This window comes from Trichomycterus rosablanca, chromosome 16 (genome assembly GCF_030014385.1).
Source record: "Trichomycterus rosablanca isolate fTriRos1 chromosome 16, fTriRos1.hap1, whole genome shotgun sequence".
Taxonomy (NCBI): domain Eukaryota; kingdom Metazoa; phylum Chordata; class Actinopteri; order Siluriformes; family Trichomycteridae; genus Trichomycterus; species Trichomycterus rosablanca.
This window is the reverse complement of record NC_086003.1, coordinates 9,605,338-9,623,739: the sequence shown is the minus strand read 5'-3', so window position 1 is coordinate 9,623,739 and position 18,402 is coordinate 9,605,338. Positions and strand designations below refer to the sequence as shown.

General features: G+C 37.1%; 1 protein-coding gene across 2 annotated transcripts in view; it reads right to left on the bottom strand.

Annotated features, from left to right (window-relative positions):
- Nucleotides 1-18,402, bottom strand: part of ap3b1a (adaptor related protein complex 3 subunit beta 1a) — an 81,805-nt gene that overhangs the window by 43,904 nt on the left and 19,499 nt on the right. For both annotated transcript variants that reach the window (XM_063011085.1, XM_063011084.1), the window contains 10 exons: nucleotides 15,616-15,771; nucleotides 10,157-10,254; nucleotides 10,020-10,074; nucleotides 8,963-9,034; nucleotides 8,773-8,835; nucleotides 7,518-7,650; nucleotides 2,992-3,101; nucleotides 2,534-2,710; nucleotides 1,528-1,714; nucleotides 595-725 (listed from right to left, as the gene is read on the bottom strand). In XM_063011085.1, the coding sequence (XP_062867155.1) occupies nucleotides 595-725; nucleotides 1,528-1,714; nucleotides 2,534-2,710; nucleotides 2,992-3,101; nucleotides 7,518-7,650; nucleotides 8,773-8,835; nucleotides 8,963-9,034; nucleotides 10,020-10,074; nucleotides 10,157-10,254; nucleotides 15,616-15,771 (1,182 nt within the window). The remainder of the gene's footprint in view (nucleotides 1-594; nucleotides 726-1,527; nucleotides 1,715-2,533; nucleotides 2,711-2,991; nucleotides 3,102-7,517; nucleotides 7,651-8,772; nucleotides 8,836-8,962; nucleotides 9,035-10,019; nucleotides 10,075-10,156; nucleotides 10,255-15,615; nucleotides 15,772-18,402) is intronic.

Below are 18,402 nucleotides of genomic sequence, written 5' to 3'. Positions count from 1 at the left end.
CACAATTGTGCAACCAATTAAAAAACAACACTTAAAGATTTTGGAAATTTGATACCATGCCTCTTTTCAGAATCTCTTCCGATCGTCCAGGGTCCTATGTCCTCTTGTGTACACTCTCTTTAGCTTTCAAACCACAGGTTTTCTATCAAGGTTTATATCAGAGGACTAAGATGGCCAAGACAGAACTTGGCTTTGTATTTAGTGAACCATTTTGTGTTAATCTGGACATAGGATTTGGATTATTGTCTTGTTTGAAAAGCCAATGAAGACCAGTTTTAGTTTGCTAGGCATGTGTTTCAGGCATCTAATTCAAAATGTGTTTAAATGTACAAAATACAATCAAAGTCATTATAAGTGAAGTCATTATAAGTCATTTCTTGGTACTTTTGTTAGTTACATAAAGTTGAAGACAATTACCAAATCTCAAATACATACTAACATTTTTGAAATGTGCAAATTACAGATTCTTGTTCTTTCTGTGTTGTACAAAACATCCAAAATTCTGGAAACACATGGGAAATAGGAAATAGCCAATTGCATCTTATAAATATAGTAAGTGATGCATGAATATGCATCCTTTGCATAAGACTTTACCGATTCCATATCCTCAACGTTTCTCACGGACTGGTCAGGAGCCACAGTGGGCCAGTCTGATAGCTCCAGATAGCCCACAGCTTTGGAGTTAAGTGTGTGGGACAGTGTACCAAGCTGGAAACGATCACGATCTGAGAGAAGGAGGAAAAAAGAATTGGAATGTAACATTTTTGTCACTTTTCAAGTACATTCTACACACCTTTAAATACCAATAACTTACCATGGCATTCAGAGGGGCATGATATTGCATTAGAGCTAATTAGGACATACAATGGCAGGTTATTATTAGGCCAGGATAAGCACCATTAATGGAGCTTCACTTTGCACCATTTATTTTTCACACAAACACTGTAGAATTAAATAGGCAGCATCTATGCAACATTGTTAAGTGAGGTTCCAGATGTAATGACTCAATCGCATAGCCAAACTGAACTATGACACTAAAATATGTAATTACGTACACAGGAGATATCAATCTGTCCAGTCAGAAAGCATAAGCAATTGTAAATCAATTTAAAGTAATAACAGTTGCACTACAGACGCAAAAGCATGACAACCCACATTAAATGCTTTTACAGGTGGTGGCCAGACAATTACACTCTTTATTCTTTCTGAATAATTCTTCTCTAGTTCTGAGTTTTGCCATTATGTGCGCCATAAAACAATACACAGTTATGCCACTTTAAATGTAACTCCATGTTTTTTAATGTGCTTGCACTGGTGAGTGTGGCAACAACACCCAAAGTTGAACACTACTATAATGACATAATTAACATGACATCAAACATGACACCAACATCACATTTTTATTCATACCATAATGAAGTCTGTAGTATTACACCATAAGTAAGTTTTGGTAACAATAAATAAACAATACCAATGGTACATATACTAACCAGTCATTATATAAAACAAGAAGAAAAGAAGTAAGACCTTTAAAGGCAGACTGAAGCATCGGGGCAGGTTTGGGTGCTAGCAGGATTCGTCGAGCATATTTGCTTAGGGCACCGCTTTTCTCAGTGGGAACGATCAGCTGACGGATAAAACGTGTACGATCTCTGATGTCGTAGTTCTGATCATACTTTCCCAAATTTAGAATGTACTGCGTAAGTAGCTTAGTCTAAAAAGATAAGCATAAGAATAAAAAACTGTGTTACATTTTATAAAGATAAATGGTACGCAACATCTGTTTTGCACTGAGCAGCAGATAATCTTTTCCCAAACATTTCATACGCTGTGTAAGGACCCTGATTGGCGGAAGAGATGCCTGTGCAGAACGCAGGGGCAAGAAGAGGAGGGCTGTACACGTGTCAAAAAAGGCATGTACAGCGACGTGCTTTCCTCGGATGCAATCTGGTATCTCTGGTAGCAGCGGAAGACAAAAATTGAGTGCACTAAATCGGGAGGAAAATGGGGAGAAAATGCATTAAAAAATTTTTTTTATAAAAAAACTAAGGCAAAAAGGTAAAGAAATAAACAGTATACACCCAAGACCACTAAAACCACTTGAAAAACTCTAAATATAAGTACAGTATCAGTCGATTGTCAACATCAATTCAATAGTAATATAACTTGCAGCAGCTGGATTGCTAGCTGAGAGGATGGTATGTGAAATTTAAATGTGTAATAGTCACATTACGACAAGTTTTACGTCAGGGCAGTGAACATTAGAAAATGTTTAAAGACTGACCTGATACAGAGTGTTAGGCCTGGCACTTTATGACCAGTGCTTATTTGAGTTTAATGGCACTGTGTACACAAAACTGTGCATAGGTTGAGTCCTTCGCAGGTAACACATGTAACAGTTTTTGTGTTATTGTGGCAATTCTTTGTTGAATTTCACATTGCACATTTAATTTTTTCAATAAATTATACAAATAGATACAAATAGTAATTTCGCATTAACATGTGTAAAAGAGCTTAACTGTATACGTGTTACCTGTTTGGCATTTGTAAGATACAGTTTGGCCGCCAGGTTCACTGCTTGCATCTTAACAATGTCTTCTTCATTGGTAAAAGTCTTCGCCACCTTTCTCAGAACATCAGGGGCGATTTTAGGTACATGCTCACAATACTCTCCAGTGAGCCACAGAATGCTTGCTCTTGCCATAGGGACCTGAACACACATTGGTACAAAAAACAAGAAAAACAAATTGTAAGGTCTAACCTACCAGAACAGTGGAATAGCCAGATTAAGTAAAACATTTGGAAAAGGGAACTAACTGCCCTTTTCTGTATACATTTCAAATAGGATTTAATTTAAAGTTAAAAGTTAAAGTTAGAATTAATTTTAAGTTAGGTATAGGCACATTACTAAGTTATAGTAATACACTAGTCAATAAAATGTACCACAAATAAAGTTATTTAAGCGTGTGTGTGTGTGTGCTGCAATCTTACAGTAATGCTGTCAAACAGCTTGGCCATGTGTCTAATGATGTCATTGTGTTGTAAAGGCTGAGTCTGCAGTAGCTTCTTAATGACCACGACACTCTCGGCAACAACGGTCTCTGGGGTAAAATGTTAAAATTGTTGTTAGTTAGTTTTATATATATATATATATATATATATATATATATATATATATATATATATATATATATATACAGTGTATCACAAAAGTGAGTACACCCCTCACATTTCTGCAAATATTTCATTATATCTTTTCATGGGACAACACTATAGACATGAAACTTGGATATAACTTAGAGTAGTCAGTGTACAACTTGTATAGCAGTGTAGATTTACTGTCTTCTGAAAATAACTCAACACACAGCCATTAATGTCTAAATAGCGGCAACATAAGTGAGTACACCCCACAGTGAACATGTCCAAATTGTGCCCAAATGTGTCGTTGTCCCTCCCTGGTGTCATGTGTCAAGGTCCCAGGTGTAAATGGGGAGCAGGGCTGTTAAATTTGGTGTTTTGGGTACAATTCTCTCATACTGGCCACTGGATATTCAACATGGCACCTCATGGCAAAGAACTCTCTGAGGATGTGAGAAATAGAATTGTTGCTCTCCACAAAGATGGCCTGGGCTATAAGAAGATTGCTAACACCCTGAAACTGAGCTACAGCATGGTGGCCAAGGTCATACAGCGGTTTTCCAGGACAGGTTCCACTCGGAACAGGCTTCGCCAGGGTCGACCAAAGAAGTTGAGTCCACGTGTTCGGCGTCATATCCAGAGGTTGGCTTTAAAAAATAGACACGAGTGCTGCCAGCATTGCTGCAGAGGTTGAAGACGTGGGAGGTCAGCCTGTCAGTGCTCGGACCATACGCCGCACACTGCATCAACTCGGTCTGCATGGTCGTCATCACAGAAGGAAGCTGACGCACAAGAAAGCCCGCAAACAGTTTGCTGAAGACAAGCAGTCCAAGAACATGGATTACTGGAATGCCCTGTGGTCTGACGAGACCAAGATAAACTTGTTTGGCTCAGATGGTGTCCAGCATGTGTGGCGGCGCCCTGGTGAGAAGTACCAAGACAACTGTATCTTGCCTACAGTCAAGCATGGTGGTGGTAGCATCATGGTCTTGGGCTGCATGAGTGTTGCTGGCACTGGGGAGCTGCAGTTCATTGACCCCAAACACACACTCCAAGATGACAACTGCCTTGCTGAGGAAGCTGAAGGTAAAGGTGATGGACTAAACCCAATTGAGCACCTGTGGCGCATCCTCAAGTGGAAGGTGGAGGAGTTCAAGGTGTCTAACATCCACCAGCTCCGTGATGTCATCATGGAGGAGTGGCAGAGGATTCCAGTAGCAACCTGTGCAGCTCTGGTGAATTCCATGCCCAGGAGGGTTAAGGCAGTGCTTAATAATAATGGTGGTCACACAAAATATTGACACTTTGGGCACAATTTGGACATGTTCACTGTGGGGTGTACTCACTTATGTTGCCAGCCATTTAGACATTAATGACTGTGTGTTGAGTTATTTTCAGAAGACAGTAAATCTACACTGCTATACAAGTTGTACACTGACTACTCTAAGTTATATCCAAGTTTTATTTCTATAGTGTTGTCCCATGAAAAGATATAATGAAATATTTGCAGAAATGTGAGGGGTGTACTCACTTTTGTGATACATATACATATATATATATATATATATATATATATATATATATATATATATATCACACACACACACACACACACACACACACATACATACAGTATCTCACAAAAGTGAGTACACCCCTCACATTTCTGCAAATATTTCTTAATATCAGCGTTGCCGCCCCAACACTCTGGAACTCTCTGCCCTCGACTCTTCGCTCTATTTCTTCTCTTTCTGCTTTCAAGGTGTCTCTAAAAACTCATCTCTTCTCACAACATTTTCATTCTACTTCTTGAACTTATATCTCTAACCTATCCTTACACACTGTTGAATTGTTTTTGTTTTGTTTTTGTTTTGTCTTGTTTTGCGTGTTGTCGTTTGTTTTCACTTTTTATACTGTACAGCGACCTTGAGCTTGGTGAAAGGCGCTATATAAGTTGAACTTATTATTATTATTATTAATATCTTTTCATGGGACAACACTATAGAAATGAAACTTGGATATAACTTCGAGTAGTCAGTGTACAGCTTGTATAGCAGTGTAGATTTACTGTCTTCTAAAAATAACTCAACACACAGCCATTAATGTCTAAATGGCTGGCAACATATTGTAAGTGAGTACACCCCACAGTGAACATGTCCAAATTGTGCCCAAAGTGTCAATATTTTGTGTGACCACCATTATTATCCAGCACTGCCTTAACCTTCTTGGGAATGGAATTCACCGGAGTTGCACAGGTTGCTACTGGAATCCTCTTCCACTCCTCCATGATGATATCACTGAGCTGGTGGATGTTAGACACCTTGTGCTCCTCCACCTTCCACTTGAGGATGCCCCACAGGTGCTCAATTGGGTTTAGTCCATCACCTTTACCTTCAGCTTCCTCAGCAAGGCAGTTGACATCTTGGAGGTGTGTTTGGGGTTGTTATCGTGTTGGAAAACTGCCATGCGGCCCAGTTTTTGAAGGGAGGGGATTATGCTCTGTTTCAGAATGTCACAGTACATGTTGGAATTCATGCTTCCCTCAATGAACCGCAGCTCCCCAGTGCCGGCAGCACTCATGCAGCCCAAAACCATGATGCTACCACCACCATGCTTGACTGTAGGCAAGAAACAGTTGTCTTGGTACTCCTCACCAGGGCGCCGCGACACACGCTGGACACCATCTGAGCCAAACAAGTTGATCTTGGTCTCGTCAGACCACAGGGCATTCCAGTAATCCATGTTCCTGGACTGCTTGTCTTCAGCAAACTGTTTGCGGGCTTTCTTGTGCGTCAGCTTCCTTCTGTGATGACGACCATGCAGACCGAGTTGATGCAGTGTGCGGCGTATGGTCCGAGCACTGACAGGCTGACCTCCCACTTCTTTAACCTATGCAGCAATGCTGGCAGCACTCGTGTCTATTTTTTGAAGCCAACCTCTGGATATGATGCTGAACACGTGGACTCAACTTCTTTGGTCGACCCTGGCGAAGCCTGTTCTGAGTGGAACCTGTCCTGGAAAACCGCTGTATGACCTTGGCCACCGTGCTGTAGCTCAGTTTCAGGGTGTTAGCAATCTTCTTATAGCCTAGGCCATCTTTGTGGAGAGCAACAATTCTATTTCTCACATCCTCAGAGAGTTATTTGCCATGAAGTGCCATGTTGAATATCCAGTGGCCAGTATGAGAAAATTGTACCCAAAACACCAAATTTAACAGCCCTGCTCCCCATTTACACCTGGGACCTTGACACATGACACCAGGGAGAGACAACGACACATTTGGGCACAATTTGGACATGTTCACTGTGGGGTGTACTCACTTATGTTGCCAGCTATTTAGACATTAATGGCTGTGTGTTGAGTTATTTTCAGAAGACAGTAAATCTATACTGCTATACAAGCTGTACACTGACTATAGAAATGAGACTTGGATATAACTTAGAGTAGTGTTGTCCCATGAAAAGATATAATAAAATATTTGCAAAAATGTGAGGGTGTACTCACTTTTGTGAGATACTGTATAAATATATATACACACACACGCACGCACGCACGCACGCACGCACGCACGCACGCACGCACACACACACACATATATATACTGTATATATACATACAAACATACAGTGAAACCTCGATTTAACAGACAAAATCTGGAAAACCAAATGACCGGTTCGATTGTTTAAAATTCCAGCGAGAAACGTACCAAGACCAGTAGTTCTAGCCCGCGCACGTCTCTCTGTTTACACCTTTAATCCCCACTATACGTTCACGGCAAAAACATCTCCTCCATCACACAAGGTAAACTAATTTCTCTGCAAAATATTTTCGCACCCCCTGAAAAAAAATCCTCGCTGTTTCAGGCAATCAAATTTTACGGACCAGTGCACCCCCCTTTTAGTCTGTTAAATTGAGTTTACAATGTATATTCACATCCCTCCTCACAAATGCATACAACACCTACATATCTGGACAAACCCAAGAAACCACCGACAGAACCTTAGTAAACACCTAAAACACCTTAGCAACCACTTCAACAGCTTAGTAACCCCATTACTCCATTGGGACAGTGGTAGACTAGTGGGTAGAGCTTTGGACTATCAATTTTCTTTTCTAGCTCTTATTATTATTATCTACAGAACTTTTGCTTGACCGATAGACACAGTGTCGGATATACTATTCTAGGGCAGGCTCATTATCACAAATTCAAAGATGTTTTGACCTGCACTCACTTGCCCCCATCCTTCTATTCATTTTTGCCCTTACCAAAAACATCTTACTAGGGGAATTAGAAAAGCATTAAAGAATATTAGAAAATCATTACTAGTACAGTCGGGCGATAATTTGGTAATCTATTTAGAATATTTGCTGAATGTTACCATTTCGGTTAGAGAGCAGCAGCACTAGGCCGTTAAGGCAGGCATCTGTGATCTCAGAGATGTTAGTCGCACATCTTCCAATTGCCTGGATGGTAGAGGCTGCAAATGCTTTATCCTGGCTTTTAACGTATGTCTGAAATATGAAGGTCATACACACACACACACACACACACACACACACACAAACACACACACACAAGGTAAGTGATTGTTTGTTTGTTTCATGTAATACCACAATCCAATACCATCAACAGTGGGGAGGGTGGAGAATAATGTACAGTAGTTATGGAGCATGTTTAAATTATTTAACTAGCTAGGTACAACACTTGACCATCCTACCCACTTTTATATAATCTGATTATCTCAAAATTAATACATTAGTACCTACAGTAACCTACAGTAAACTAATCAATTAATCAGGGTTGTCATGAGGAAACACTGAAAGAAATGTAATTTGACATTAAATAACATAGTGACATGTTTAATCTTTGAAACAATCAAACAATATTTCTTGTTTGGCCATATCTATGGGTCAAAAACTTCTGATCAGTCATCTAAGCATGTATTTTAACAGAAAGAATCAGACCCTAGTAAATGTAAGGGACATAGTGCCTGATTTATATTAATCCAGTTTTATTATTTATAATGCAAAACATTGCATTGAACTAGTGAAAATTCAAAATAAAAGTATTTTTTCTAGTGGCCAAGTGTAATTTATTTAGTTCGTAATATTTTACTAATGCTCTGTCGATATCAAAAGTAATGTACCTCTGTTTGCCCTTATAACTCCTTCCAGTATATTGTTATCGTCTGAGCAGCTTTTGGTTCCTCTCAGTTTTAATTTTCAGTAATATATTTTGCAACATCTTAAGGGCTCACCTTTCTGGTTGTATTAAACATAGCCTAACACTTCATATTAATAGCAATACATTTTACTAACTACTACTTTATCTAGGTCAGAGTCACTGTGGGTCCAGAAACACTGGGCAAAATACAGCAATACACTTTCAACAGGGTATCAATACGTTTAGAAACTTACTTCAAGATAGCTGCCAATTTAACATGGTTATTTATGTTTCTAAGCAACAAAAGAATGGGACTGAGCAAGTACATTTGCTTGCCTATTTGGCAGGCTAATACACGTGTGATTTTTCAGCCCTGCCAAGGTAACACTAAAGTCAGCTTTATTTACTAAGAATTATTTGCTATTGACAAAAGGCAATCAACAACCACCTCTCAAATCAGACATTATTACCTGGAACTCCCGGAGTATGGTGGACATGTTGGCTTCATTTGCCAAGTTAGTTAAAATTTCCAGCTATCAAAACACACAAAATGATGTCATTAATGTGAAAACTGTTTAAACAATGAAAAAATAAATGTGTGTCGGTAAGTGTTAGATAATACTGTGGCAAAAATAATTACTTTATAATTTGGAGAATTACCTTTAGCGTTTTAATGTGTGTAGCGTCTGTAGATCTTACATAGAAACTCTTCATATACGGCTCAAACATGCCCTAAAACATACATATCAACAGACCCACTTTACTCACAGCTCTCAATAATTCTCTGGCATTCAATACTTTCAATATAATTAAAAATAAGCCAAAGAATGTTTATTCACTACAAATACAAAATTAAAATAAATTGATAACTGAGGGGAAATGAAAAAATACACGACTATGCATAATTTTTTTTATACAGGGGAATAAAATACTAATTCAAGCATGTTCAGTGTCTCTGAAATAATTTTTCTCTATTAACAGCCTGTTTCCACAAACCCTGGACTCGAGCTCTGACCTCAACCACATTAAACACCTTGATGTTGGACGAGGAGGGCTGGCTCGTGATCTTCATTATAGTTCATTTTAGTGTCTGACCACATTAATGCTCTTCTGGATGAATGGGCAAAAATCCCCACAGACAAACTCCTAAAATGTTGTAGAAAGGCTTTCCAAAAGAGTAGAAGCTGATATAGTTGCAAAGGGGGGACCAACTCCATAATAATGCTCATGGCTTTAGAATAGGATGTTATAAAAGCTCCTGTATGTGTAATGTGTAGCTGTCAATAATTTTGTCCATCTAGTACATCTGTAAATAAATTCATGTAATGCTTCATGTTCGATGCTTTGACATCAACTCATCTTATGGCTCCTTTAAAACTATTCTGTGTCAGTAGTATGCCAATGTATATTAGAAAATGCACACAGAGTACTTTGAGTGATTATTAAGCTTTTGGCTATGTAAACAACAAACATTAGTTGCCTTTAAACATAGAAGACCAAATATACTGTCTGTTTGTTATGTTAAATCTAGGACTGCATAATTTACCTAGCACTAATTCTGACACAAGTGCCACTTTCATTTGTGGCTGTGTGTTGTGCAGATTAACTAAATGTTTCACTGTGATCTGATTGCAAAACCATCTCAACAATGTGTTTAAAACAATTTTGCTAAAATATCAAAGCAAAAAAATACTGAAATACAATTTGTACACAATACCTTTCTCTGGACAGACATAGTGGCGATGTTTTGTAGTACAATATACTGAACCTCCCTAAAAAAGAGCAAGAGATAGATTGGTTTATGAATTTCAAATAATTCATTACTTGTTAAAGAATGAGTGTGCACACAGCTACCTGTGGCTTCTCAGCAGTCGCACCAATGACTTGGTAATAACATTCAATTCAAGTTTAGGGGCCAGGTGCCAATATAGCTGTGCCACAGCCATAACCACCTGAGCGAGAAAGAGAGAGACAGAGCGAGAGATATCAAAACAGAAAGTAAGTAATGTTCATGTTAACTTCATAGCTTGCTGTTTCAATTTAGCATATATGTTTATACAGTAATTGAAAATTGGGCAAGTTTTATAGTAATCAATAATAATGACTTTATTGACAATCTTGGCAAAATTACTTTCAACATAGTAAGAGACTATTACAAATAATTATAAAACTGCAGCTTCCAAAGTAGTTTTAGTGTTGTGGCTGGTAAAAAGCAAAAGAGCTGTAATTGATTGTGTAAAAAAAATAATAATAAGTAAAATATGGCCATCTTTCTCAATATACAAAATACATATTAGCTTCAATAATAGCAATACATTTTAGGTAGGGATGCATCAATACCATTTTTTCCCAACCGAGTACGAGTACAAGTACATGTATTTTAGTACTCGCCGATACCGATACCTATTTAGAATGATGCAATCTGGAGCATTATGGAATAGTGTAGTTTTTAGAGTAAAATAGTGCAGTGGAACAGTTGCTTGGGTTGCCATCACTAATTGTAAAACAAAAAAAACAAAAAAAAACACCGCACAGACATCATTGAGAAAGCTTCTGACAAGCTAACGTTAACGTTCATTAATAAACGCACGTAATTAACGTTGTGCACATCATACATGCGATGCGATTCTGCTGATTGAAATATTTACTTTAAAAGGATAATACAGTCCGATCCCATCTGAGCCGATTCTATCAGCACATACAGTACATTCGTGGTTCACCTCGGTAAATCGTAAACGACTCTGAGTCGGCTCCCGCTCTGTGGTAATAACCAGTATAATTAAGCCTGAGCTTTATAATGTAAGCGAGTCACACAAAATGTTCTATAGTAGTTGGTGTTTATTTACAACCGCAACATTCATTATAACAGTAAACACGGAGAGATGACTGAGAAAAGAAGCTTAAAATGAGTCGACTCCTGAATCACTTGTATCGACACTGTGAACAGAGTATTGAACACAAACACGTCCTACAACCCCTGGCAAAAATTATGGAATCACCACTCTTGGAAGATGTTCTTTCAATTGTTTAATTTTGTAGAAAAAAAAAAAATCACAGACATGCCACAAAACTATCATTTCTCAAACTGTCAACCCTCTGGCATTAAGAAACAATAAAAAATATGGAATCACTCAAATCTGAGGAAAAAATTATGGAATCATTAGAAAACACTGCACCATTATTACTTTGTTGCACCACCTCTGGCTTTTATAATGGTTTAAACTCTCTGAGGCATGGAGTTAACTAATGACAAACAGTATTCTTCATCAATCTGCCTTCAACTGTCTCTTGCTGTTGCCAGATCAGCTTTGCAGGTTGGAACCTTGTCATTGACCATTTTCTTCAATTTTCACCAGAGATTTTCAAATGGATTGAGATCTATTTGCAGGCCATGCCATTGACATTATATGTTTTCTTGAAGGAAAGTTTTCACGTCCTTTGCCCTATGGCAAGATGCATTATCATCTTAAAAAATGAAGTCATCATCACCAAACATCCTTTCAACTGATGGAATAAGAAAAGCGTCCAAAATTTCAATGTGGACTTTGGCATTTATTGAAGACCATCTCCCCTGTGCCTTTACCCGACATGCAGGCCCATATCATCAACAACTGTGGAAATTAACATGTTTTCTTTAGGCAGTTATCTTCATAAATTTCATTGGACAGACACCAAACAAAAGTTCCAGCATCATCACCTTGCCCAATGCAGATTCGCGATTCATCACTGAAGATCACTTTTATCCAGTCACCCACAGTCCACGATTGCTTTTCTTTAGCCTACTTTAACCTTGTTCTTTTCTTTTTAGGTGTTAATGATGGCTTTTGTTTGGCTTTTCTGTATGTAAATCCCATTTCTTTTAGGTGATTTCTTACAGTTCAGTCACAGACATTGACTCCACTTTCCGGCCACTTGTTTCTCATTTGTTTTGTTGTGCATTTTCTGTTTTCAAGACATATTGCTTTAAGTTTTCTATCTTGATGCTTTGATGTCTTACTTGGTCTACCAGTATGCTTCCCTTTTACAACCTTCCCATTTTGTTTGTACTTGGTCCAGATTTTAAACACAGCTTACTGGGAACAACCAACATCTTTTGCGACATTCCACAATGATTTATCTTCTTGAAGGAGTTTTATAATCCTCTCATTTGTTTCAACTGACATATCTTGTGTTGGAACCATGATTCATGACAATCTGCTTTGTGCAACAGCTCTCCGAGGTGTAAGCACTCTTTTTAAACTGAAGAATAATTAGCAAATCTAATCTGCTGCAGATGTTTTGTTTTTAAACTGCAAATTACAGAGTGATTCCATAATTTTTTCCTCAGATTTGAGTGATTCCATATTTTTTTCCTCTACTTGATCTAAAAAAAGCAATTGTGACTGACCACAACTATTATATTTGTTTCTTTTTTTTATTGTTTCTTAATGCCAGAAGGTTGACATTTTGAAAAATGATAGTTTTGTGGCATGTCTGTGATTTATTTTTTTTCTACAAAATTAAACAATTGACAGAACATCTTCCAAGAGTGGTGATTCCATAATTTTTGCCAGGGGTTGTATAACAGCGGTCGCTGCTTTTGTAACCGGTTATCTTCGCTGTTAGCTCTATTTTGAAGGTTTTTTTTTTTTCAAACGGAACTAAATAACATTAAACGTGCGTGTGAGCATGGTCAGTGAGAATAATTCAATCTGTCTCCCGTGGGTGAAAAATGAATTGCTTTACTTTTAGAAGTAAAAAAATCTCGCAATGTCACATCTTATCACGGTTGCTTATTGGCTTAGAAGGACAAATAGGTCAGTTTCTAGTCTGTGATTATGAGTCAGTTAAGCAGTGTTTTTGGAAAAAGAAACCTTGGCAGACACCAAGTTCAGGACAGCCTTTAGTGTCATTATGCCATAAATAAGCTCCTACCTAAGTAAAGGCCGTAAAAATCGATTCACAGACCGTGAAATGAGCCGTTTCCTGGAAAATATGCAATTCGCTGCGATTTAACATTTTTCATTCATGTAGCAAATAAAATATGAGGCACAATATGCAATATGAGGTGGCCCTATCAATCATACGGCATCATAATTAAGTTAGTGTAACAGACTTATCTGTGCTGTAGTGTGCTGACAGTGTTTTATGTGTTTATGTATTGAGTGCATGTTGTCCTTCTGGGGATTTCATAGTCAATGTAAAAGTGTGCTTCTCTATATACATGATCATCTCTCTTTAGTCTGTGCTCAAAAGAACAAACCAGTAAAATATTGTGCTCCCGATAATTTGTCTATGTACAGCAGGGGTGCACAACATACAAAACTCTCGATCCGGCCCGCCAAATGAAGTGCTGATGTCACTTTAAATTCACCGGGTAATTCCAGGAAATTGCGACTGAAAAGTAAATTATGTAAATATAAGTTACCTCAGCGGTACCATGTGTTTGTCCAAACCAAGTACGAGTAAAAAAAGAAAAGTGGATCTCCAGCATAGGAAATTTAACCCTGAATGGACATATAAGTGTTTTCTTATGTCTGCTGTGCTTGCGACCACATTAATCAGTTGGTCTCAGAAAGATGCTGCAATATCTCCCACTGACCAACACATTTCTTGTAAGTACCTGATGTTATGTAACTGTATTTAGGGCTGGGCGATTTTCACGATTAATTCGAATGAACGTTTTCACATGATGTTAGAAATGTGACAATCGCGATTGTTTACATACTTTATATTTTAATTAAAATACCAACATGTCATGAGGCAGAAACTGACCAGACGCTCGCGAAATATAAATCAGGGAAATTTAATATCAAAAGGGCAAAAACAGTGTACAAAATCCAAAACCAGAGGATAAACCGACAGGCAGGAAACGGAAGACAGCAAGGATTATACACGGTAACGGTTAGATTCAGAAATAAGGACACAAACACGATCGGCAAAACTTCACAACGAGACTCAAACAGAAGAGTTTAAATAAGATTCATGGAACCGAACACAGCTGATCTGAATCAAAACTCCGGAGACGGTGAGCGCGATCAGGATTGGCTGACCGGGGACATGTGACAGTCACGTGACAGTCCAGGGGCTCATGGGAATTGTAGTCCATATGGTTAGACATGGAATGTGCCCCCTCCATCCACTCCCCAATCACAAGAGGACGAAATCAAAGCTGAGCTGAGTGCTTATTTGATGTCCCCCAGTGTAGATACTGATACAGACTCACTTATATGGTGGAAACAGTAAACAGGCTTGTGTTCCTTTTAAAAAACATGTAAAGAACTGTTTGTGGTTTTGCACTTTTCTTATGCTGCACATTATTTAAAGTGAGTTGTTTGTGAGTTTTTTATATAAAGGATATAGCTAATTAAGATTTCTATTTTGTTCAAATTATTGTTAATTATTGTTATATTGTTATAAAGTTTGAGTTACTTGAAAGGATAATTATAGGTGGTGCTGTTACTATTTTTGCATTTCTGCAGTCTTTTAAATTAAAAATTTTCAATTGCATTATACAAAAACAGAAAAAAAATTGCAATCGCAATCGAGACTCGATAATACATTTGAAAATAATCGAATTTTTTTTTTCAATATCACCCAGCCCTAACTGTATTACAAATGTATGTGGACAGATCTGTAAAAATGAAATGTGTGGCCCTCTGGTTTAGGTGTTTATGTGAAATCGTCCGTTGGTAAAAAGAAGTTGTGCACCCCTGATGTACAGCTTGTTTCTTCCTTTATAAACACAGCAAACTCTAAAGACGCTCAGTTACATTAGCAATCGGTTACACAAACTGTCCAAGATGTTGACGTGTAAAGCAACTAAAAACACAACTCGGGTAAAAAACTTGAAAAAAAGTTTGAAAAAAGAAACTCCCAACCAATTATTTGAACGCAGAGGAGTGTGTGTGAAAGAACAGACGAGAATTTTCATCTTTCACTATTAAGGTAAAATGTGCTGTGTATTGTAGCTTCCATTTATTCTATCATTTAATGTATTTATGTTATTAAATGACTGCCGTGAAATGTGGCCCTTTTCTCTAAAAATCTGTGAAATCTGTGAGCAAATTGAGCAAATTTCCCAGTGAATTTGTAGGGTCCTACTCATTATGTACTCAAAGTATTATTTAGTACAGCAGTATTCAGTTTGAGATGCAGCACAAATTCTACCACTAGAGATGTTTTGACTCTTCCCTGCCAAGCAAGTAAACAAGTATGTGCACAAAGCTGCTCTGTTACAGCTGCATACATGTGCATAATCACATCACAAGTTTGCTGTATTACTATAAAACACACAGTGTTCTTGCTTGTGGTGATGTGAAGATTAAACTTACAGCAGTATTTCTGCTTTGCAGTAGAGGTTTAATGTTGCGCAGTAGTAATCTGTGATCTGGGTCCATCACATATGGTTTTGTTTGTGCGGCACCATCTTGCTTCTCCTCTTCGGAATCATAGAAGGCCTTTTCACTGTTTTCTTCAATAACCCCATCCTACACACACATGCACACACACAGTAGAAAAACAAACCAACAATGAACAGTAAGGTGTGTACTCATGTACATTTAAAACATATACAAATGTACAACATGTAGCACACCTACACAAATAAATATAAATTTGACACAGAGAGAGAAAAGTGCACCCTGTCCCGATTACTGAAGCTAAAAAATCTTCTAAACATTATACACTTATTGACATTATCTTTAAAGCAATTTATTCTTAGGAAACAATGATAACTTATTTTTGAGTGTACAAAGTGAGTTTCTTTTTTGATATTATAAACAGCAGCCTTATTTGTTGCCAAAAGTGCATCAGCACAGCATAAATTAAGTTACATGTTGCCCAAAAAGGCAGTGGGATGCCTCTTCCCATATCTGAGCAATAGCTTCCCCTGTGCAAACTGATTTTGTCACTCACTACCTGCAGGCATCTTCATTAAAGTGTACTTAAACTTAAACTTAAACTCCAAAAATAATATTTAAATAGTAAAAACCCACTGGATGCCCGATTTTGATTAGAAAGAACAGCTTTTGATCATCTAACAGCCAAATCCTTTTTACATAATTATGACACTCTGTAAAGTTAGCTATGCTAATCCTATGTTAATCCTATAATGATATAGCAGCCCGCTTAACTGTGTGCATAATCCACATAAAGCACAATAATTATGGTAAATTCAGAATTTGGGTACTAATAAATAATTTACAATGTATTTATGAAAATGTAGTCTTATTACATTTATAATGGTATGAAATGGTACGAAATATTTTGCTCCTAGTAAATAAACTGTTAAGAATTGACAGCTGTAGAAGACCTGGGACAAAGCCGGAATAGTGAATGCAGTGCACAGATTTCAAGTAATCTATTATTATTAGATGGTAGGAGGATGTGGAAGTGTTTCCAATCTATTTTAAATGAGTGCAAAGAGGCAGAGAGGTTTTTAAACCTGTTTAATTATCATAGAAAGCATACTTAGCTACTGTCAAGGAACAAATTAATAGTAAGGCCAAGCTTGTATGGTCTTATGCAGCTCTTAGATGATTTGTGGTGGGATGCTGGCACTTGTTTGATGCATGAATGAAGTACACTGAGCCTCTAATAGGTTTAATGCTTGTATTTAAGAAGGCAATGAACCTTTATTCCAGTGTTCATTAAACCACCCTTTAATAATATAAGCAGTTTATATAGGGGTATTAGTACCCTAAAAATAGGAACATCAGTGGAAAGTGTTATCACCATAGGGTGCACCTGATCCTATAAAGCTGCTCATTAAAGGTTAAAGACATCATTTAACTTCATCCAAACATTAAACCATCCATATGTAGAAAATATTGTAAAAGTTGAACAACTAGACAACTTTACCTTTATTGCTCAGGGGTCTAGGTTTTATGAGTATGTGTGCTTAAAGTATACGTTGTAATAAAGCCTGGTGCAAAAAGGTGCTCATTCTTTAAGTGGTGTTTAAAAACTTCTCCATAAGGTAACTGTCTATCCACGCTAAGCATCGATTGGGATTACTCTTTCGAGTTTGACATATGCTGCCATAGATTTTGAGACTGATAAATATCAAAAATAATTGGCAATCAAACTAATAGAAAGTTTCTATAAAAGTAAACATTTTTATGTGGTGTTTTTTACCTTAAAAGACTTAACACAATTCAGATACAGTTTCAAACTCATATTAGCTATGTGGCATCAGGTTGACCTACCATGAGCTTTTTTAGTTTTAATTTGAATGTTATAATAAATAAATGAATAAATACATAACTAAATAAATGTATTTTGGACATCTGATGTTTAAGGTTTGAAAATGATGGTTTAAAAGTTTGGTGTGTCAGATCTACCAAGAAGGGAGGATAATCTGATGTGTTGGAATTATTAGGATGAACAGTTTTACAGAATCGTTTTTGGGTGATGAGTAAACAAAAGTGATAGATTTCATAAAGCTTACTGAACATACTAAGCATAAAAATGACTAGTTTGACTGAACCAAATATTCATTGTAAGAATTGCTCATTACCACAACTGCTATTAGGAAATAGTTACAGAAATAAAAAATTTGTCCATAAAGATTCTCATTTAATTAGCAGATAAAATGTGGTTTCTGGTGTAGGAGGATCAAGGAAAACACTGTGACTGTTCTATCACAGATTCCTCAAACTATCAATCTACATGTTGGACAAATATATGAACAAAATTTTATTGTGTTATTCAAAGAAAGAACAAAAACTAATAAAGACATTATGTAACCTGTAGTATGTAATACAAGTAATTATTATGTCTGATTTATAACTACACTTTGTGTATAATATGTGATTTCTAATTGTCAATCAAAATGAACTATAATAAGAAAAAAATAATGCCTTTAATAACTGTCATTTCCATTCTAGCAAACTGCTAGTAGTTATAACCCAGAATAATGTTAGGCAACAAAAAGTGCAAAACTGTCCAAAGTTAATTTTATTCTGTTAAAACTGAAAAGAAATAATATAAGTTACATGAAATCTTCTTCCCTGTATTGACTTACTCTGCCTACCTTTACTACATCACAACTGAATCTGCATGAATTCTAATACTATTTGGAAAAGGAAAAAAAACTAAAAACGTATGTGTCATTATAT